This window comes from Pararge aegeria, chromosome 4 (genome assembly GCF_905163445.1).
Source record: "Pararge aegeria chromosome 4, ilParAegt1.1, whole genome shotgun sequence".
NCBI classification, from domain to species: domain Eukaryota; kingdom Metazoa; phylum Arthropoda; class Insecta; order Lepidoptera; family Nymphalidae; genus Pararge; species Pararge aegeria.
Window position 1 is genome coordinate 10,385,075 of NC_053183.1, and position 23,715 is coordinate 10,408,789.

The window sequence follows — 23,715 nt, forward strand, 5'->3', positions numbered from 1 at the left end:
CTGTACTTGGTTTAGTTATATTTAATATGGTAGTATTACGCTGATGGCAATATTGATATTTTTTTTTTGCCAAAACTAACACAACCGTATTTATATAAAAAAAATAAAGCTGGGAGGTTTTTTTCATAATAATATATTCATATCCTGGGAAATGATAGTTTTAAGGATACAATGTATTTTTATTAATCATGAATTATTTTATTTATTACTATTACCACAGAATAAACAATAGCACAATTTCTATAAAGAATACAAAAAATTATATAAAAATTAAAACAATAAATATCAGTATCATTTAAAACTACACACAAAGTGTGAATATTACTCCAGTCATCTTACGTTTACTGTATTTGCAGATTTTAATTTAAAATAAAAGAGTGATGTGACGTATGTGTGTTTGTTTTTGTAAATCAAAAGACGTTTTTATGTAGCATTATATTACATTCCTTTATATTTAGAAATATTATTAATATGTTCTCATTAAATTAGCGCAAGTGAGCTAAACTATTATTAAATTGTATATCTCTATTACAGTAAATTTTACAACATGATATCGGCAACTGTCACTTGTGAGCACTTTAAATTTAGAATAGTTTATTTGAACTATCATAATCTAAGCGTGAACCGGGAAAACTTGGAAAGATAATGAATCACAAGTGCACTTTGTTTGAATCAACTTTTTTTCTATATTGTTTACTAGCATTTTCACGTGACAAATTGGCACCATTTTACAATCGCAATCCTGTTCTAATTCGGACCTGTTATTACTGTCTGACAAATTTTCATTTGCGTTTGGTTTAGTAAAATTATGAGTAGTAGTAGGTAAATGTAAAGAATCGTAAAGAAATGTTTTATTAAATTTATCTGTTTCATAATAATTATGATTAATAAACTGTTTTATTTTACATTCATGCATACATGCCGAATTTACATTAAGAGTACTTTTCGTACCAGTACTTCTCTCATCAAATGTACTAATGTTAGGCTTTGTATCATTAAAATTATCACTTGAATATTTTAACACAATATCTTCTTCGCTACCATAAGTACTAATTTCAATGTCACAAATGTCTTTCCTATCGTTATTTACGGAGTGCAAATTATTTAAACCTGATTTACTATTATTATAAATAATATTAATGTTACTTTCAGAATTTTCATTTTTATGCACTTTATTCATAATATAGGAACATTTGGTAGCGTATACTTCATCAGTAAGTGATTTCCAAATATCTTCAATTTTCTCTACGTTATTTTGAACTAATGATCGAGTGCTCAATGTACAACCAATATATGGAATTTTCGTATTTAATTCTGGTTTAAAGTTATCACTATTACGAAAGCTTAACTTTTCTGCATTAATCTCGATCAAAGGTGAAATTTTTGTTTCTCGTGAACTAATTATCGCACTATTTACTTCAGCTGTGCTTAAAATATCTTTAATGGCATTGTCGTTTATTGATATTAACTCAGTATATTGATTAACAATTAAATCTTTGTCTAAATCAGATGACTCTGCAGGCTTATGTTTACAGTTACAATCCATACCATATATTTTAAATTCACAGGAAACTTCTTTCTCTGCTGTACTTAAATTAGTTGAAACGCTGTCAAACACTTTGCATGATTTATCAAGATGTAGACAAGAATCTTTTTCTTTTCCATTTTCTTTCGTGATCATCATTTCGTTGCAAAATATTTTATCCTCGGCAATCTTCTCTGTATTTTTTTTATCATCAATGGCATTCTTACACTTTTTTTTTAACCTCTGAAAATCATTTTCTATTAAATCACTAACCTTTTTTAAAATGGATGGTAGAATAGATTCTACGTGTCCTTCACTTGATACACATGAACATTGAACACGTTTAATTTTTACTTTTAAATATTCTTGTAACATGCCATACGCTCTTGACCAACTTCCTTGATTAGTGCTTTCCTCACAATGTTTGCAAATCAAACCTTTAGTACTCTCTGAAATGACTTCTTTCACTTTCATGAGTATCGTATTAAACAATTCATTTTCTTCCTCAGATGTTATACAAGAAGATTTACTGGAAGATTGCAAACACTCTCCTAATTTCTTTTTTATATGTTCTTCTAATAGGTTAAAAGCATTTAACTCTAAATCTTTTGAAGTTTCCAAAGATGCGTTGTTTTTACAACAAACGCAGACATCGTCGTTTTCATTACGTAATTTACTTGTATTTATGTTACTTTCAGTTTTTTCTAAATTTACATCTTTATCTACACAGTTCTCTAAACTATAATAACACTTTGAACTTTTATTATTATCTTTCATATTTACTTTAAAGGATAGTTCTTTCATACTTTTTTGATCATTTGGTTCTTTAGAAAATGTATTCAATATATTATCGTCATGGTTTTGCTTTGATTCATTGAGTGAACTTGTATTTGTAAGAGTAACACCTAAAAACTTTACCAAATAATCACAACTATTTGGAAACAATTGTGATTTTCGGACTAAATCTTGAATAAAATCTTCACTTACTCCTTGGCAATTTCTACTATTTTTGTTTTGGTGATCTAAAACATATGTTTCGGTTTCAATGCATTCAAACTGTGCTTTATCTACTTCTCCTGAATATACTTGTGATTTGTTCTTGATATTAGATGGGACATATTTATTTAATTTAGATTCTTGAGTTGGCCCACTTAATACGGAACCTTTACATTTACATGTATCAGCTTTTATGCAATGGAATAGTCCATCATGGGGTACAGTTTTATCACTTTCTGGACACCTACAAATATTGTAATTACTCTTATCTAAATTTATAGCACCTATATATTCAGATTCAGTTGAAGATGGTAATACATTTTTACATGATGCATGGCAAATCGTAGCAGTATGATTTATAGATTTTAATGATTCATCATTCTCCTTTTTATTATTTTCCGAGCTCTCTGAGTCTATTAATGATTTATTTTGACTAATATTTTCAATTTCTTTTCCACTATGAGATAATTTAATATCTTCAGTTATTTTATTTAAACTGCCATTCCATTTTGATAGTGTTTCCAAAAGCTTATCAATCGAAGTGTTAGAAGGGATTTTATGAAAACAAATGCAATTGCTTTGGCATACTGTTTTTGTTGATAGTTTACAAGCTTGATTTTTTTTTTCTTTAATAACTAGTGTGCTAATTGGTTTTGATTGTTTAACGTTAGAGACATTGGTAATTAGATCTCTTGATTTTTTCTGTTTCCATGAAGGTTTTAAATTATTGCTGCGCTCAATAACTTGAGCTAATTTGTTTGGAGCCTCTGCATTACTGCACAGACAAAGATTAACGGCAAAAGATTGCTCCAACTTTTTAAACACTTTGTTAGTTCTTTTGTCGATTCCTCCAAGTGGATTGTTTGAACATTTTTTCACATATTTTTTTAAATTAATTTTATCTATCTCTTTTCTTCTAACAAAGTTAACCGCATCGTTATTTTTTTTATTTTCGTCGCAAGTTTTATTTTTTCCATCAATGATTTCTTGATTATTTTTAACGCACTTTACAGCTTTGCTTGTTGTAGGACTATGATCCACCTTCTGCAATCGAAACAAAATAATCGTAATCTATAATGTTATATTCATAGTTTCATATTATAATAGTTGGTATTAAAAATGAGGATAGATTATAGGATGGTTATCAATATTTTATTACATTAATTTCTAGATTCCGGCCAAGATTTGTGCGTGGTTTTCTGTTTTCCCGTGAGATTGTCGTGCATGGTCTATCTTTATGCTTATTGTATTTGTAGCTTTTAACTGTTAACTGCATAAAAAACTTTCTAGTCCATTTTTATTTATAATTATGTATTTTTAAAACCCCTACACAAAATTTTAAACATGAAGTAAAAATAGTATTACTTCATTTTAAAATAAACCCGCCAAAATTTTACTTAGGTATGCAATGTCCCCTGGTGAACTTAAAAGATATTCAATATAACTATCATCCGCTTCCAGCGATATACAATATCGCTTCCTTAAGCCCACTACTATCATAGACTGCATCATCACTTCATAAAAATAAAATATGTTTATGGTTTAAGAACCGACTCCATGGTGACAGGCTCAGCGTGCCTGTTGTACGTTTACTTACTTTTAATTGTGTTTTTTAATGGCGTTGTATATGGTGTACCATATAGTCCGTTTGTTTTGATTTATTACATTTGGCGTCTTGCCTTAAAACATTTCTAAAAACCTGCCTGTAATTGAAACTGGATTGCGCTTGCGCTTTTTTGAATGGAGTAATTCCTTTCAAAAAAGCGCATTCTCATCTAAAGTTCAAACGATATCTATATAGTTTAAAAGTCCCGATGACACGGAAATAAAAAGGCCCAAAGCGTCATCTATTACTCAATAAAGTGTCATTGATACTATCGGCATACTTTTTAAACTTGTATCAGAATATTATAAATAAATTCAACGCCATATAAGTTGCGGACGACAAAATTTGTTTTCAAACAGTACAATTATCGAACGCCTTACTTACTTACCGAAACTTGTTGAATAATTTTGGAAATTTTATCTTCAATAAGGCGCAAATCTTCTTTTTTAATTGAGTCCTATTTAGAAAATATTATTATAAAATAAATATATTAAAATTATTTTATGTATTTAGATATATATAAAAGAATACTGCAACTTCCCGTCCCAAGGGCTCAAATTTGAATTGTCTAAACGATTGCACTGATTTTAATAGGTTTTGCTGAAGCCCTTTAAGCTGCCTCTTTGTCTTCAAAGAGGTTTAGTAGCAATAGAGCATTTTGTGACAGAGCTCGGTCGAGGAAGTACTACCATCATAATTACTTCTGCCGCTAAGCAGCATTGCTGTGTTCCGGTCTGAAGGGCATGATTTTTTTTCTCTTTCTAGACGAGCGCTTGACTGCAATCCCACCTGATGGTAAGTGATTATGCTGCCTAAAGTGGAGCGCGCTTGCCTAGAAGATGCCTATTCACTCTTGATTTGAAGGAACTCATATTGTAGGTACTGGGGAAAATGGAAGTTGAAAGGGCATTCCAGATCCGAGCGGTGCGAATCAGAAATGACGATGAAACGCGTCCGTGGTATATCAACCACGTAGGGATGCAGATCCTTACGGTGCCTCGCGGTTCGATGGTAAAAAATTGAGGGGGGAACTAGATCAAACAGTTCTTGAGCACACTCTCCGAAATAAATCTTATAGAATACCGATAGCCAGGCAACCTTGCGACGATGCTCTGAAGTTTTTTATTGCCCGTTGCCGGTGTAATTACAAGAACCAGAGACTTAACACTTATGCCTCATGTTAATGGGTGGCATTTTGAATTTTTTGGCTTTCAGTTTCATTGAGACGTTGAATTTTTCCTTTTGATACGAAGTTACCGGTATAAACGACACTACTGACTCTCGTTTTGTGTACCTACCGAAAATTTGATGGAATCAGGTGCGAAAATCCATCGGTGTTAAATATTCCTATCTCCATCTCCATGCAAGCATTAGGTAGTACCTACGTGTGTGCCAACCTATATCCAGATCGGTTTAACAGTTGAGCCGAACATAGGTAGCCAAACAAAGCTTGTTTGTGTAGATGAGTTTTAACAATTAGGTTTTATTGATTTGACCGTGCGTCAAAGGTTCCTTGTGTAATGTTTTTAACTCAAACACTTTGCGGGATTTAATACCTTTTTCAAGTCCTGGAGTTGATGTTTAAGGCAAGACACATCTTGTATTGCGCGTCTCATATATGATGGAGCTACTTCGCCATACTTATGCGCAGTTTTGGTAACAGGTGTCTTCACAAGGCAAGGAAACACCGCCGCTAATGGAAACACCAATATATAACTCATTTTGAAAATATATGGTATTAAAGTAAAGAATAATGATAGTAAGCGAAAAAAATCTAACCAAGATGGTATCTTGATACAAAAGTTATCAAAAAAGCATCCCACTATTAATAACTCTATATCCTAACCTAATCAAGATATAATTTAATCTCAGCATTATCTACACCTCGAATCTAAATAACACATAATAATAATGTTTTTTCTTTGCATTTTCTTGATGAAAATTTAGGGCACATAAATTAGGTCATAAACCGACCTGACTGTTTGTGTTTTTTTTTAGATTCCGATGTAGATAATACTGTGATAACGCAATATCTAGCTTAGTTTACGAATTAATGAAATGGTGTGGCCTGCACGAAAGGGTAAAGAATTTCGCGTGAACCGAATATTTATTTAATTTCAATACAGTAATGGCTGGCAATCGGAAACTTTTGTCTATCTACGGAACTCCTCATTTTTAATTCGATCGCATAGAGATTTATTCCCTCGATCTCAGCCCTTGACTGGCGCTGCTTTCTGAGACACACTATTACCGACATATCGATACATAATACTATGTTCAGTAGTTGAAATCCGTCGTTTATAAACTGAATAAAATGGCTATGAAAAGAGACTGGAAAATGTTTGTGAAAATACCTCACATGAGAGGTCCGACGTAGACCTTAAGGGAGAGCAATGAGTGCGGGACCAGGAAGGATCCTGGCTTCTTTGTAAGAGTTCTATACAATTTTGCAAAGCTGTATAGACTTTTTCGGCATTTACCACGAGATCAAAGGCAAATTATATCTGTTCTAAAGTTTGGTAATAGGGAATAAACGAATAACCATTAGTTTCAAAGTTCTATTTTATATAATAAACAGAAAGAAATAAAATATTGAGAATCGTATCCTCTAAAACCCTAACTAAAGATAACGATCAACTATTTTAATTAAATAAATAAAATAAATAAATATACTACGACAATACACACATCGCCATCTAGCCCCAATTTAAGCGTAGCTTGTGTTATGGGCAATAAGATGACTGATGAAATTTTTTTATAAATAATAATACATAAATACTTAGAATATACATATAAACACCCAGACACTGAAAATCATTTATGCTCATCACAAAAACATTTTCCAGTAGTGGGAATCGAACCCACGGCCTTGGACTCAGAAAGCAGGGTCGCTGCAAACTGCGCTATTCGGCCGTCAATTATATTGTATAATATAAATGTATAAATAAAACATTTTTAAAACAGTAAAACAAATAAGGTGTGGAAACATCTAATTTTATTCATTCTTAACCGCACAGAAAAGGTGTTAACTGCGCATAGCAATAACGATCACATCACAATCACTCGTTAAAATTTAATAGTATTAAAAATAAACTAAGAATCATTTAAAAAAATCAATATTTACGATAAAAGGAAAGCATGTTTAAATAACTTGCTAGGCATTTAACTTTTTTCCTATAATAAACGTTATATGCGATTTGTATTTGAAACCTGCGACTTTATTGTTTTCTTACTGTTTCTTTCTAACTCAGTGAATTTATTATTAGTGTTAATCTTTTGACTAGTTATATATGGTTTGCACATTAACACCAATATTTGTAAAATAAATAAAATATAAAATTTTAAAGCTATTACAACAAAACTAATATGTTAAAATCATACTGATTTGCAAATGTCAACTTTATACGATATAAATTGACGGAGCTATAATAATGCCAAAAATATCGTAATCATAAGTTTTAACAATAAAATAAAATAAAAATTAAGACAGTGATGTTTAAAGTTGGCACTCATCACTACTGCTACTAGCGCGTACCTACTACTGCGCGTCAACCAATACAATAATATCGTAACAGAATAACCGAATTCCTAACAATTTTTGGCCCAACCCAGTAATCAAAAGGTGTATCTTGTGATCGGTTAAACAAACATGCAAATCAGCAGACAAAAGAGGCAGTTAAAGTCATGATGATTGCAAGTACGTTGCGCAACTGCGCTCATGTCATAACCAATTATATATTATTGTGAAGGATATGATCAATATTTCTCATGTTTAATGCACATATACAAAGAATAATGAATAAACATTTCCTATTAAGTAGAAAACAATTATTATAGACCTATATTCTTAGACTTGACCATGCCATAAAGTATCACCGCAGTAAATTTAAAATATTTTAAACATTTACAATGTTTGGAATCGTTCGTTGAGTTTAAAGCTAGGTTAAATTACTAATACGGTTTAATTAAGGTTGCCTGGCAGATATCGCTATTAAGCGATAAGGCCGCCTTTTGTATTCTACTTCTTTCTATATTTTTCTGCTTTTATTATATTTTGTATATGTTAATGTTGTGGTATACAAATAAAGAGTTTAATAATAATAATAATACCTACAATAATTAATTTCAGCACTAAATGTCACCCGCGGCCTTATCCATGTTTTTTAGTTATATAAAAATCAACATGGTAACCTTGTCTTCCTCTAAAAAGTCTTCCTCATTACCAGCATATTAGCCAAATTAAAACAACATCTGTTTAGTTTTAAAGTCGTTAATAGGTAACAAAGGTTAGTTTTTAAAAGCCAGCGGGAACGGTTTCCGATTGTTTTTACGATTCCAGCATTCCCTATACTTCATCGTCATAAAAAATCAAACAAACGAACAAAATTTTGCATTCCTATTTTATAATAAAAAGTCATTTTTCAGACTGACCTGCAACTGTCTATTATAGTTCCTGACACTATTTTATTGGATAACTGCGTGCAAAAACGAGTAGCTATGACTTGACTATGCTTCGTAGCGCTTCAAGAAGCTTCAATTACAGAAGTGTGCTACTTACGACTACGTTGATGTCGTTCACATGCACACGGTGGTGGCCCACTAGACACGATGTCTTTCGCTTTTTGCTTAAGTTCCTCGGCTCTATCCTCAAATAATTGCTCTGCTAGCTTTGTTGCTAGCTTATACGCACGGCGCTCTATTGCCCGCTGCTCCCAGCCTTCGTTCTCATCTTCCCCGGGATCTGGTATCAATCTTGCTGTGTCTGCGCAAGATGCTCCCACCCACTACAATGGAATACAGAATAAGTTACTTAACCGGGACCCATTACCGGGATCACAACAGGGCACGGGTCCCCCTCACTATGAGAAGGGTTTCGGGCGTAGTCCACCACGCTGGCACAGTACGGATTGGTGGACTTCACACGCCTTTGAGAACTTTAAGCAGAACTCATGCAACATGGAGGTTTCCTCACGATGTTTTCCTACGCCGTTGAAGAAAGTGATTTTAATTACATAACGCACACAACTTAAAAATATTAGAGTTGCGTGCTAGGATTCTAGCTCGACCACCAGAAAGAGTAACCGAAGTCCTCACCACTGGGCTATCACTGCTCCAGTTACCTTATGAAAAGTTAGTAATGTGGCTTCGCTGAAAACTAAAATATCCTTGTTTTAATTTTTATTTATACTTGTACTCAATATTTTGGCGCATTAAAAATAATGTGTCTTTCGAGCTTCAAGTGGCAAAGGTCAGTATATTATGTATATCGTATAGAATGCTTGCTCTGAAGCCGTGATAGTAAATGCTTTGTCTCATTAAAGGATGATAATTTTTAAAGTTTACAGAAGGACTGAGGTTTTGCACAATCGTTAATGCCCTAATATCGATTATTCTTTCCATAGAAGTTGGAATCGATAGTTGCATGGCTAAAATGCTGTATGGTCAGATTTTATTGTATTATAAAAAAAAAACATTTTATATTTCATTTCTTTTTTGGTTCAATTAGTTTTATCATAATATAATTTGTAATATAAGTTTATTTAAACAAATAATTGCCAATAACTTTGATATTTACAAAATATCTTAATGTAGTTAGATAACTGTGTTATTTGAATTTTCTACTTGTTTTATTTCAAAATGGATTTTCGGTAGTTGCAGAGTGGAAGTTACCTTTAAATGAAGTACGACATTATCTGTATTATATTTTACCGGCAATAATCCGAAACTTGCGAGCGTGCACGTGCCTAAATGCCTCCCTATTTTGGGGGACCGAGTTCGGTCCTCAGCAAGTGCCTCTTACTCGAGTTGTGTGCGTTTAACACTATTTTTTTTAAAATTTTTAATCACTAAAATGTAATACTACGCCATCTAGCTCCAAAGTAAGCGTAGCTTGTTTTATGGAACTGAGATAACTGGTTAATATTATTATGAATAATAAACAAATAAACACCTAGACATTGAAAACATGCATGTTCATCACACATAAATTTTTAGCCAACCTAAGCCCTTGGTCTCAGAAAGCAGGGTTGCTACCCGCTGCCCCAATCGGCCGCATTATCAATCGTGATACTGCATATACCGTGCATTGATGTTTAAAGAAAACATCGTGAGGAGACAACTGCATGCCTGAAACTTCTACATAACGTTATAGACGTAGACCTAGACTAGACTAGGCCCTTCTCGTTCCGAGAGGAGATCCGTGCGTGCAGTGGGCCGGTAATGGGTTGATAACGATGATGATTCTTCTCGCCTTTTTTTATTGATTAATAAACAATTTAAGATTTTGCTTATCGAAATGTTTAACAAAGATGATGAAATTACTAATTCAACTTCTTTGGCTGGTTGAACTGGGAACTTCATACTTTATTCGTAAATGCTTGACAGGCTAAGCCGTTTTCCTTATTCTAATAGCAATTCCTCAAAAAGAAATATTTACTGCATTGATTTTTTACCGCTGTCGTTCAACTAGCTTGAGGTAGAAACGATTGTTAAAATCAAAACTAACAGTCGATACTAACTTTTGCATGATACTTTTCAATGGAAGTTGCGATCGCAATGTCTAGTTCGCCGACGAGTAATTGCGCAAAGAAATTGCGCAGGCTTGATTTGACAACCGAGGCGCGGTCCCAGTTGTGACGATCATCTAAACACAACAACAGACCACATGGCATCAGCAAACCAGACGCGCCCATCTCTGTTTGCAACCCTCCAAATAAATCGGATAAAAGATTCGACAGAAGTTGACTTCGTAAAGATGTACACGAACAGGAATCCTGAAATATTAAAAAGTAGCGGTTATTTTTCGGGAGAAGAAGCTGTGACTTTTTACAAAATACAAGAATGAGCTGTTTAAAGTTCCTACTTAAACCCCATAAATTGTCCTGATATCACTGGACTACAAGATGTAGAGGTAATGCGTAAATGCTGTAGTCTTATAAGTGGGAGGTCAGCGCAGTGATGATGTGGATATCCCGGGTGCTATCCAGGAAAGGGTAATTTTGGGAATTTATAATTTATAAAGGTCGTGTTTAGTTACCACCCTACCCACAAATACTCACCACCGAGTTATTTAGCGTTCATGTACGATGCCGCGTAGAAACCAATTAGGGGTACCTATGGATTTAATATAACTGCCAAACCGAACAAGTTAGCAGTGATTGCTTTGGTAACACACTTCGTGTTACCAAAGCAATCATTCAAGAATCTAAAATTACCAAAAGCTTATCTTCTGGGGTACAATGACATAATGCTGCAAGAGATGGAGTCCGTTTGACCTCTACGGCGACATCTTGAGGCCGCTTGCACTGACATTCCATAACTCTTTCCTTAAGTTCCTTTAACAGTTCTCTCTTTTGATTCAGCTCATCTATTCGTCCCTTCATGCGACTTTCACAGATGTCTTTGCAACCATCTAAATCTTCTATGATGTTTGCTTTTTCTTGTCTAAAGTTGTCAAGCTGAAATCAAGCTAATTGTTTTTATCGCAATCGAAATAATAGTTCGCCCTGAATAACTTCGCACTTATTTTGTATAGAAATAAACTCTTTCATCGCTATTGGTCGTAACTTGGACCTTATTACTTGGCTATAAGGTAGGTATAAGGTAGGTAAGGTATAAGATTCAATTTACCACACTTGTTTCATAATGAACATTAAAAATTAAGGTTTTCCCTGTAAACTCTAAGAAAAAAAATCGTCATTTATCATAGTAGCTACTGAAGCGACACTGGAGTGAGTGAAAAATAATGTTAGAAAATGTGTTTCAAGAAATCCTAAGAACTTTCAACTGTTTACAATTTAGTCGTTTTTATAGCGACTGCAAGTTATTCTATTAACTTATTTGAACGACCGCACCAATTGCATTTATTTTATAACTAGCTGTTGCCCGCGACTTCGTCTGCGTTTCATTTTGTTTTTTGATGTGGCATTCAATTTAGTTGTAGTTCTAAAAAAATGTAAACTATTTAGTATCGCTAAGCCTTAAATGAGGAGTTCTGTCCTCTATCTCTAACCACATTCGTATCTACACAAAGTTTGGGGAAAATTAAACACATATTATAACCTATATAGTACAAAAATAATTATTTAAATCGGTTATAATTTTTCGGAGATGGTGTAAAATCGTCAAACATTTTCATCCCCTCTCCCAAAGGAACCGAGCTTAATGTCGGAATAAAAAGTTTCCTATAATACTTCTAATACTTCCAAGAATTGTTGTACAAAGTTTCATGAGGATCAGTTAAGTAGTTTTTGCGTGAAAGCGTAACAAACAAACTTACATTGACATTTATAATATTAAGTAGGGAATAGGGATGAGCAATTATGTTATAATTGACCGAACTAACCAGATTCCCACCTAGATGGGAAAACTATAGCTTATAAACAGAGCATCATTTTGCAGGGCGTGCAAGCAACATGTCCTACAAAGTGCTGCCTTGTTTCCATCAACCTCTTCAAGTTTTAGGTGTTAAGCCGAAAGTAATAAGCAAGGTACTAGTTTTTCCCCGGACGAGCTCTATAACAAAAAGCTGCACTACTAATATTCGTTTATAGTTATGCAAGCCTTGTCAGAATAAATAAATTACACCATACTTAAATTTAGAAATTAAAAAATACCTAAACAACCCTTTCGGGAATTGAACCCCGGGACCTCCAACTTAAAACCACATCGATCATCGCTGTGCCGGGGAAGTCGTCAATTATATAGTCGTGATTAAATAAAAATAAATTATTTAATCACAATTCGCAGCACATTATAATTGACGACTTCCCTTGCGCAGCGATTATCGATGTGGTTTTAAGTTGGAGGTCATGGGTTCAATTCCCGACAGGGGTAATTTTGGGAATTTACAATTTCTGAGTTTTCTCTGGTCCGGTCTGGCGGGAGCCTTCGGTCGTGGCTAGTCACCACACTACATTTTAAATACGTAATATGTTTGAGGATATATTGAATGTCCTCAAAACAGAAAAGAAAAAAAGTTTGTAGTTAATTTGTAACATGCAATTGAAGTATTTATTTAATAATATCTGAATGCAAGCATGGTGACACGTTATCTAGATATCTCGTATGTGTAATAATATTCATATAAAGTACTAATGTAATATAAATGTCATATAAAGTAATGGAAAATTTACTGATTTGCTCTGTTCTACGCCAATAAATGTTAACCATATTTGAACAATTACATTACTATGTAAAAACGTAAAACTGAAACATATACATAAACCTTCTAATGTAAGGGTTTACAAACTCTTAATTTTTTTTTTATTGATATTATTAATTGACTGGAGGTATTCATCGCATAAATTGAGTGTCATAATAGAATAAATTCCATTTTTCCTGACGACATTATCGTTGTAAATAATTTTAATATGCATTATTACTATGCATTATTACATTACTAGCAGAGATCGCTCATTGGCGATTGTATAAGGCCGCCTTTTGTATCCTTCTACGTACTTGAAGTGTCTGTTCTTTTTTTTTGTTTTTCTGAACTTGATGTGATGTACAAATAAAAAGTATAAAACAAATATCCTTTTTTTTGCTTAGTAAGTTACCTACCGTCTTAATCGCGTTAGGTAATTATTTCGAATAGTATTATCTGGCATTTTTTTGCTTGCCTTCATATATTGTAATTATTATCAGTTAAACGCAGTTTTTACCTTGGCACTTCTCTGGTTCCTCGTTGGACCTAGAAATACGGAGCAGGTACGATGATGCATAGCAACGGATTAGGGGTATGCTCTGTAATGCTACTTCCAGACGAAAGTAAAAATCTAAGACCGCATCTCCACTCACCAACACTTATCTACACTTACTATCGCCATCAAGTCAGATCACAGCCAAGCTTAATCTTATAGAAATTAAAATTTACAAATAAAATGTCTCTACCTCAACTTTAATGGAATTATTGTTGTCTTCCACTGCCAACAAATTCTTTGACACTTCTGTTATTTGCTCTTTTAACGCAGACAGCTCAAAACGCATTGCACGTTCAGCCTCATAAGTCAAGCATTGAGATGACTCCAACTCACTCTGTAGGCTTGTCACTTTTCTACGAGCTTGCTCTTCTTTAAACTGTTTTGTATGGAAATCATTTAATTATTAATCAAAACCTATAATTATAGGTATATATTATCATAACCTAAAATTACCAAAATAATTGATTCATACTTAATACAATTTATTTTACATACTTATAATAATAGACTGCTATAATTGTAATTTTGTTCCCATAACGTGTTGAGGAAATTGACTACAGAGAATTAGATCAAATCGCAGGAATATAAAAACTAATTTAATGACCTAAACCTTCTACCCCGTTTTAGTTTGCCAAAAACTGTTAATAAATATGCAACTAAATACGATGTACCAATTAATGATAAACACCTAAGGAGCCTTTGCATCAATTTGTTGCCCAGGCGGCTGATTAGGTTTCCACACACAAATATCCTTTTAACGGTATCCATGGGATAAATATACTTATAGCCGGTTTATTCTCAAGTGTGTAGTACAGCTATGCACCACTCGTAATTGCTTTAGAAAGTAAAGAAGACTATGTGCTAAAAATAAATTTAAATCATCCGTGATACCGCTTTCAACTTTGTTGAATAGTACATAGGTAAGAAAACTTTTGCTAATTTTTCAGAAGGGCAACCAATGCATAAATCAGTATTATTTGCATATTGTTTGGGCACTCGTTTCAGAGCTACCTACGCTCATTATTACAGGGATGATAAAATTATAATATTAAAATAATACTGCTTTAAGCGATGTTAGTTCACCCTCAGTACTTATTTAACTAAGAATGTTGGTAACGATAATATATAGTATCTACTCTCAACGACGATTTACTTGAAGGTCCCTATCCAACTGCGACGCCCGACATAACTGCTCTGCCAGAGCGGCATCTCCTTTCGCTGACTCTTCGCTTAATTGCAACCGAACACACGCTCGATCGCACACTTCTTTCTCAAAAACTCGAAGACGTTCTCTTTCCTGCTGCGCTGCGTCTCCACGTTCCTTTAATGTTTCAGCTAAATTTGTACTGATATTTTTATATGAGTTTCGTTCTTCAATACTTTTCTTAATCTGAAATTATTATTTTGGTAATAAAACTATTTAGGAATCAAGCAAAGACATGTGTATTTGTAGTTGCAATTCAATACACTTTAATTTAACGACACTAAAGTCTGCCGTTCGCTAGGTCACCTAATTATATTAATCCACCGCCCATATATTTACTATAATAAGCGAGCGGTTTGGCTGGCCGCGTCGCGGCTCTTTGCTAATCGATAGTTACACAATAAATGAAAGAGCAACCGACTGTTGTCAAAGCCAGTCAAATAGCCAGCTTTATTTGTAGAACCAATTTTAAAAGAAATTGATATAGGTCTAACTAGCCCGCCAACACGCATAATAGATAAGAGAGAGGAGGCCTGTTCCGAGCAGTGGGAGGATAATAGGCCGTGGATGATGATGATTATGAAGACAGGTACGTGATAACACCTGCGGGTTGTTGACGTGGTATATCATACCGCTATAATAAGCTTTCAACTTTGTTGAATAGTACATAGGTAAGGAAACTTTTGCAAATTTTTCAGAAGGGCAACCAATGCATAAATCAGTATTATTTGAATATTGTTTGGGCACTCGTTTCAGAGCTACCTACGCTCATTATTACAGGGATGATAAAATTGTAATTTAAAAAAAATATTAGTTCACCCTCGTCCCTCAGTACTTATTTAACTAAGAATGTTGGTAACGATAATATATACTCTCAACGACGATTTACTTGAAGGTCCCTATCCTGTTCAGAGAAGGCCTGTTCCGAGCAGTGTGAGGATAATAGGCCGTGGATGATGATGATGATGATGACAGGTACGTGATAACACCTGCGGGTTGTTGACGTGGTACATCATACCGCTATAATAAGCACCTAAGGTTCGCGCCGTTTTCTCCACCAGCACCGCTAGCATGGCCAGAAGACCATTATATCCCAGAGAAAGAATAAAAAATTATCTTCTTCCACAGCTTTATCAATTCTCAGATCACTGGCGCACCAGATATATGTGTAATAATAAACGAGGATAAACTTCTCTTATTCCATTTTCCCGTGTTGGACAAGTTAATTATATGCCCTGTCAGATATAATCGGGGGATATAATTTTTGTCTCCTGCGTGTGCTGCAGAGATATAATAAGAGATAATTATATTAAAACATGAGATATTCTTGCTAGTAATAAAAAAGCACCTGTTTAGCCATATCATCTTCTTTCTCCTCGGCAAGAGATAATCGACGCTGAAAGCCCATCTCCAGATCTTTCCAGGCAGCCTCAGCGCGTTCCAACAATTCCACTCGATCTGCTTCTCGTCGCGCCAGTTTCGTTGCCCGTGACCTTAGCTCGTTGACAGCAGTGTCTAACTCAGACAGGCGTTGTAGGCACGCCGAATCCATACAACAGGCCTAAATTATAATTACTAATAACAAAACAATCAATACACATTTCCATTGTATGTTTAGAAACACTATTTTTTTACATTATTATTAGTAATAGACTTGCGCTTGAACACAATCTCATCTGATAGAAAGTGTAGAGGTGGCATTAGACGGGGCGCGCTTGCCTAGAAGATGCTTGTTTTAAAGATAACCAGGTTGTAAGGATTAGGAAACACAGAACTCGGAAGGGCGTTCCAAACCCCAGCCATGCGAGGTAAATATTGTTACTAAACAATCCCTCCCCTGTGCTCTCCCTGGCACCGTGGTTCTGTGAGTAGTAGGTCCAGGGAGGCAAGATCACTGTCAAATGCTGGCAAACCCCAGGAGTGAGATTGCAGTAAACGCTTAACTGTAGTTGAATTAAAAAAAACTACAAATAAAATACGATCAGCTAGACGTTAATTGGACAATTCTATATGCAGAGCACGCATGGAACTTCTTATGTACGTCCTTCGTCTAGGCTTCTATAGCGAACTTCGATAGCTAAAGTTAGATTGCAGGAGGGCAACGGTTCGTATTGGACATACGAACCGAAAACTGCAAAAACCAACATAGCAAAAGCTATTCGATAAAAGCATAGATATAATATAATTAAATAATATAGAAAGTTCGTAAGGTTGTTTTTCTGCGTTACTGGAATACGGCAAACTGGACATCTAGCTGGCCGGAGTGCAAACACGTGCAATCATGTTTTAATTTTTTTGTTTCGTTTAATCATTAGTAACAAAACTATTCTTTAAAGGTTTGTATTATATTAAAAAAAACTAATTAGAAAATTGGCGTCGATTCTGATCCGTAATTTAAAAGGTGACAATCGTTCTTAATTAAACTTGTTTTCGGAAAAGTGCCAGAAAAGATAGGTACCTAATAAAACCAAAAGTTGAAATTTTACAGCACCTGTTCCATCCAATGTATTATCATTCGCAAATTGGAAAGCGAATAAAACGGCTTTAATCACCTGAAAGTCCCATCTATTATCGATAAATCGGGAAACTACAATAGACAGACTAATTATGAGTGTGAGGCCTAGTTTGCATTATTTAGGTAGAACAGAAGAAGCCATTACAAACACCTTAATGTTCTTATACTCGCGCACTCTACGAAACCTATGTAGACCTACACTATTTGGTTAAATCAAAAGGAAAGTAGCTTGAATGTTAATAAGTATCGGTCTGAAGCAAATCAAGCACCTACTTACAGCGTCTATTTTATTTTTTATGTTATTTTGACATTTCAGCGACTTGGCGTCATTTTGGGTTTTTTGTGTTTTTTTCAAATGATGTTGACACGGCGGTGCTGGCGTAAATCGCATCACGATCGTTTCCACTGGCAACTTCACGACAGGCCCCATTAGAGACTGCGTGTCAAAAATCTGTGAGTCAACGTCTTTATTATTCTTCGAACTCTTATGTTCTACTTTGATTGATGTTCGAAAAGGATCTGATTTGTTGACTCTTTCAATATCAAAATTATTTGAGGATTCATCGGGGGTACTGCACACTGGTTTGTGGCGGTTCTCTTCGATAAATCTGTGAAAACTCGATTGCATTATTAAGGTAAAAATATACAGTAACTATTATACTCAGTTTTTTTACCGTCAAACAACGATACTTCCTTTAATCTGTCCGATCTAAGCAATATTCAAAATACTTGAAGTATACTAAGAAGGTACACCAATGATAAAAAAATTATAAAAATAACTAGAACTATTAAAGCAGCTGACATTAAGAAATATTAAAGCAGCTGATCAAATTAATATCCATTCGAATATTTTTTGTACTGGATCAAACGGCCGCAATTGATTGATTTGTTACCGCTGCCGCTCATCGCTGCTGACATTCGTTAATGCATACATATTTTTACATTAGAAGGATTAACCGGGTCACTGTTGTACCTACGACGAGAAAAAAGCACCGTGTATCACCTATACTAGCAGTACTTAACCGTGACATAATTGTAGCACCTGTTAATTGCCAAGTTTATGCGGAGGCTCCTTACACGAGTCAATGAAAACGTTAACAGGGCACCCGCATCAATTAAATTTTCGCCAACCGCAATTAGGGCAATGGCAAGAACTACTCGCGCTTAGTGCTCGTAATTTAACTAGGAACAGCAGGCAGTGTCTACGTGGAGTGGAGTTACGTAACTGCAACGACGAATTGCACGCAAATGAAGATTTAGATTGCATTTGCAGATGCATACATGCTCGTTGGGTATAAGTTGAAAATAGAGAAGCTTTGTCGGGTCCATTGTAGGGTTAACATTGCAGTGTCTATGTGGAGTGGATTTACGTTACTGCAAAAACGAATTTCACGCAAATGGAGATTTAGATTGTATTTGCAGATGCATACATACTTGTAGGGTATAAGTTAAAAATAGAGAAGCTTTTTCGGGCCCTTTGAAGGGGTAACATTGCAGTGTCTATGTGGAGTGGAGTTACGTAACTGCAACGACGAATTGCACGCAAATGGAGATTTAGATTGTACTAGCGTACCCAGGCCGCTTCGCCGGGCTAGATTTTGCTTTATTTTATTTAAACAATAAACTTACATCATTAAATTTTTTTTTTTCTTATAATATATTAAATCATTTATTTCTCCCCGTATTCATTCTCTTCTATTCTCATCTCGAGCGGGTGAAGATCATTATCTACACCCAACAATAGAATATCATCATAGTAAATAAAAGCTGTATTTGACAGTTTGACAGTTCAAAAATAGGACTGCTCCGATCGTCACCAAACTTTACAGGATTACTCGTCAGGTCAATCCGGAGATTCCCTGAAAATTTCATTAAAATCGGTCCAGCCGTTTCGGCGCCTATACGGAACATACCCACACACTTTCTCTTTTATATATAGAGATTAGATAGACAGATGCATACATACTTGTGGAGTAAATAGAGATGTTTTCGAGCACTTTGCCGTGATAAAAGAAAATAATTTTAGGATTATACGGTAAGGGTCGGATTTAGGGTCAACATTCTACCTAAATATCTTGTCTAGAAGCTTTCAAAACAAATGGAAGGTAACTCTGAGATATTGGTGATGTATATAGGTTATATAAACCCATCGAATTTGGGCTCGCTTAATTCGCTTTCAAAGGGCTTTGGTTCTAGGGTCTGAATAAGTAGATAGACTATTATAGTAGATAGTTTGCTTTTACTTATTATTATAAAAAGTTTATTGTTAAGAGTTTATTATTTACAAATAGCATCAATCGGTTGGACGATTGGAGATCGTCATTTTTTTATGTTCATCTTATGTAGGAAATGCCCCAATATAACCCATTTTTAGGTATTACTTACAATTACTAGTACAGCTGATTATTTTATTAAAAATATTTGTAATTGATTCAGTAGTTGAAACTCCATGTAAGAAATGAAGTTATAATATTTGCTAATTTTTCTTACCCAACAAAGTACAATACACAAGAACGATAATTTAACTTATTATTCCAATAAGTAACGGCAAAAGGGTGTGCTCTAACCTTTTCAGTCGGATTTACAGTAGCTCGTAAGATAAAAAAAATGGGTCACCCTGTTAACTGTGGATAATAATGACGAGTTTAATTGTCTCCATTACATTCGAAGGCGATACAACATACCCTGTTCCGTTTATGAGGGTCTGACCTTAACTGTTATATCGGGTCGAATTGTTCCCGCCATAAATGTTATGTTTTTTTGCGAATTATGAATGGAACGCTAACAATGCAAAGTTTTTTTTTTACCTCTTATTTTTTACTTATATCTCAAATGGAAGTATACCTATTGTGTACCCTGGTAGTATACCTATTTATTATTATAAGAGTTCTATACTCTGTCATATGTTCGTCCCCAGGAGTCTGTGAATTCGCTCTGTTCTCACCGAACGAGCTCGAGTTCGAGATGCTCGTGCGCTGTGCTTCATCAAATAATACGCTTAAAGAAAATAATAAATGCCACACTTGCAGAGCCCGTCAACATCAGAGCAGCAGTGCTGGATAAATTTTGGTCTCCCAGCGCCATCCAGTGAGATGATTCTACTCTCGTTGCCGGTCTGGAGCTCGAGATGCTCGTGCGCCGTGCTTCATCAAATAATACGCTTAAAGAAAATAATAAATGCCACACTTGCAGAGCCCGTCAACATCAGAGCAGCAGTGCTGGATAAATTTTGGTCTCCCAGCGCCATACAGTGAGATGATTCTACTCTCGTTGCCGGTCTGGAGCTCGAGATGCTCGTGCGCCGTGCTTCATCAAATAATACGCTTAAAGAAAATAATAAATGCCACACTTGCAGAGCCCGTCAACGTCAGAGCAGCTGTGCTGGATAAATTTTGGTCTCCCAGCGCCTTCCAGTGATATGATTCTACTCTCGTTGCCGGTCTGGAGCTCGAGATGCTCGTGCGCTGTGCTTCATCAAATTTAACGCTTAAATAAAATAATAAATGCCGCACTTGCAGAGCCCGTCAACGTCAGAGCAGCTGTGCTGGATAAATTTTGGTCTCCCAGCGCCATCCAGTGAGATGATTCTACTCTCGTTGCAGGTATGGAGCTCGAGATGTTCGAGATGCTCGTGCGTGGTATGATTCATAAATTATTATGCTGCGATAAAATAATAGATGCCATACTCGCAGAGCCCGTCAACGCCAGAGTGCCCCAGTTGGTGCCAAGCCAGCAGCGCGCAGGTCATATGTCGGTCCCCCGGCGCCTGTGACATCATCTTGCTTTCGTCGCGTGACTCGAGCTCGAGACGCTCGTGCGCCGAACGTATCGCACGCTACATCAAACAATATACTACAATGAATTATTTAAACAACGTCTACATCATCCCGTCAACTGTATTTACTATTACTACCTACTTTTGATTGTTATCAGTAGGTAAACGTAATTTATCTGTAAATAGTTGTTAGCAACTTTAAGGTGGCAGGGGTATGACACTCTATATGCACCTCTGAATATGTGCTTTAAATCTGTTTTAGTGATTACGTCGCTGCAAGTGCACGAATAAATAATTTACTGTCAGTAGATTTTTCTTAGGATTCAACCAGCCGCATGATATTGAGGTAAAAGCATACGACAGTCAAGGTCACTAGACATATTCAAAAATGCTGTTAAAGCTCATTATCTTGAGCAATAAAGACGACAGTGATTAACTCTTACTCATATTTAAGTATGTTTTAGTATATATTAGTTTATTATTTTTTATATTTATTATTATTAGTATTTTATGAGTGTAATCTTGATAAGTATTAGTGTGTTATTGTTCGTAAGTATGTATATAATAATAATACACCCCACCAATCTGTTTCCCTTGGTTTTCCTAATCCTAAGGTTGCCTGGAAGAGATCGCTACTAAGCGATAAGGCCGCCCTTTGTATCCTACTTTTTAAGTTTATTTTTGTTGTGTCCATTGTTTTTTTTTCCTATTTGTGGTGTACAAATAAAGTGTATAAATAAAAAAAAAAAAAAATAATAGGTAGGTACCTACGCAAAGAATTAGAAACAAGAACTTATACAATCTTAGGATGTAAGTTCGCTCCCTTCTTAGCAAGAACCGCTTAGATTTGTAATGCATTCTGCATTATGTATTATTAAAAGATAAAGATAGGTGCAAAACCCATTCTTTGCAGCCATTAGATAATATACATTCTACGTTATAATTATAAAAATAATAATAGAATAGCTTTGCTACTCAACAATTTTTACGATGAAACGATTTATCGATAAATTGTCAGTAGTTTGCAAAATATCGATAAAAAAATTCTGACCAAAAAGAAGCCTTCGAAGAAAGTTATTCCTACAACTAAAAAGCAAGAAAATTAATATTTTCTACAACATTTTTAATTTGGTGCCAAGTAAAATGTAGAAAGTTACTACGTATATGTACCTATTTCGTGTTTCTTTTTATATAGTAGGAACGAAAATACCAGTAATTTTCTACATTTTACTTGGCACCGACTTAAAAATATTGTATAAAATATTTACTTATTGCATTTTAGTTGTATAACAAGTCGGTTCTTTTTGGTAAAAAAATTTTTACTCACGCTATTTAGTGGGTAGATTTGCAATCATGTCTAAGTTAAATAAAAGCCAAATTCTTAAAAAATATTGCTTTACCCGAAGCCGGGGCCGGGTTAATTCAGCATCAGCTCCTTTATTGTGACGAGCAGAAATTGCTTACCTACTATATAACTTCTATATACTATAAAACAAGCGCAACCAGTGTAACACTTATTATTGTATGTATGTGCTGCTTATGTTCCGGTGGCCATCAGTAGTCTGCATCATCAGTTTTACTAGACCTAACAGTGCTTTCGATAGCAAATGCTCAAGTTACTTTAAAAAATACTCAAATCGCTGTAGTATCCAAAACATTAATAAGATAAGTAGGTATCTAATCGTAGTAGGTAGGTCATATTATTACTGTTTTAAATGACACCTAAAGCCTACTCTATTATAATTAAACATATAGCTTATATTGTTCAAAAAACACATGCCAAAGTTAATGAAACCGCAAGATATTATCTGCCGCTAATAAAGTGTATAGGTATATATAGTCACTCAAGTATGCGTTACTTACTTTAAAGAATATATACCTAGATACGTACGCATTATGCTATATTAGCAAGTAAAATTAAAACAAAATGTATATACTGTACCGTTAAATCTATACTCGGATTATTTTCCAGTGCCTTGGAAATATTCCAAATAATAAGGGAGCACATCGAGGTTTGTTTAGTTGGCAGCGAAAATGAACCAGTTTTCCCGTATTTTCCATGGCTACAAGCCTGGAAATAGTGATTGTTACATAATGTACTCTGTTTTCATAAAAGTCTACGTTTTGGCTACGATTCCGTTCACTAAAAGTTGCGAACTTTAACATCGCCCAGTCCCAGTATTACGTTCACGGCCCAGTGACCGTTGTAGTGTGATTGACGCACTCGCTGTTATGAGAGTGTTAGAAGTGACGCAACATCAACCGCGAGTTTCTCGTTTTAAAAAAAAATCCCGCTTTAACCTTTACTTTTCCCAGGATAAGAAATCTACATCCTAGGTTATGTCTTTATAAATTAAATTTCATTAAAATCCGACCTTAGCTATGCATAAGTG

General features: G+C 34.8%; 1 protein-coding gene across 1 annotated transcript in view; it reads right to left on the reverse strand.

The window, feature by feature from the left end:
• Nucleotides 1-23,385, reverse strand: part of LOC120623518 (multidrug resistance-associated protein 4-like) — a 46,473-nt gene extending 23,088 nt beyond the window's left edge. The window contains exons 1-12 of the mRNA XM_039889569.1: nt 23,265-23,385; nt 21,234-21,382; nt 17,825-18,155; nt 16,381-16,593; nt 14,982-15,218; nt 14,019-14,204; nt 11,342-11,584; nt 10,646-10,900; nt 8,686-8,911; nt 5,684-5,820; nt 3,528-3,565; nt 1,418-2,765 (exon numbers count right to left, since the gene is read on the reverse strand). Of these exons, the coding sequence (XP_039745503.1) occupies nt 1,418-2,765; nt 3,528-3,565; nt 5,684-5,820; nt 8,686-8,911; nt 10,646-10,900; nt 11,342-11,584; nt 14,019-14,204; nt 14,982-15,218; nt 16,381-16,593; nt 17,825-18,155; nt 21,234-21,382; nt 23,265-23,330 (3,429 nt within the window). The 5' untranslated portion in view covers nt 23,331-23,385. The remainder of the gene's footprint in view (nt 1-1,417; nt 2,766-3,527; nt 3,566-5,683; nt 5,821-8,685; nt 8,912-10,645; nt 10,901-11,341; nt 11,585-14,018; nt 14,205-14,981; nt 15,219-16,380; nt 16,594-17,824; nt 18,156-21,233; nt 21,383-23,264) is intronic.
• Nucleotides 23,386-23,715: the final 330 nt, after the last annotated feature.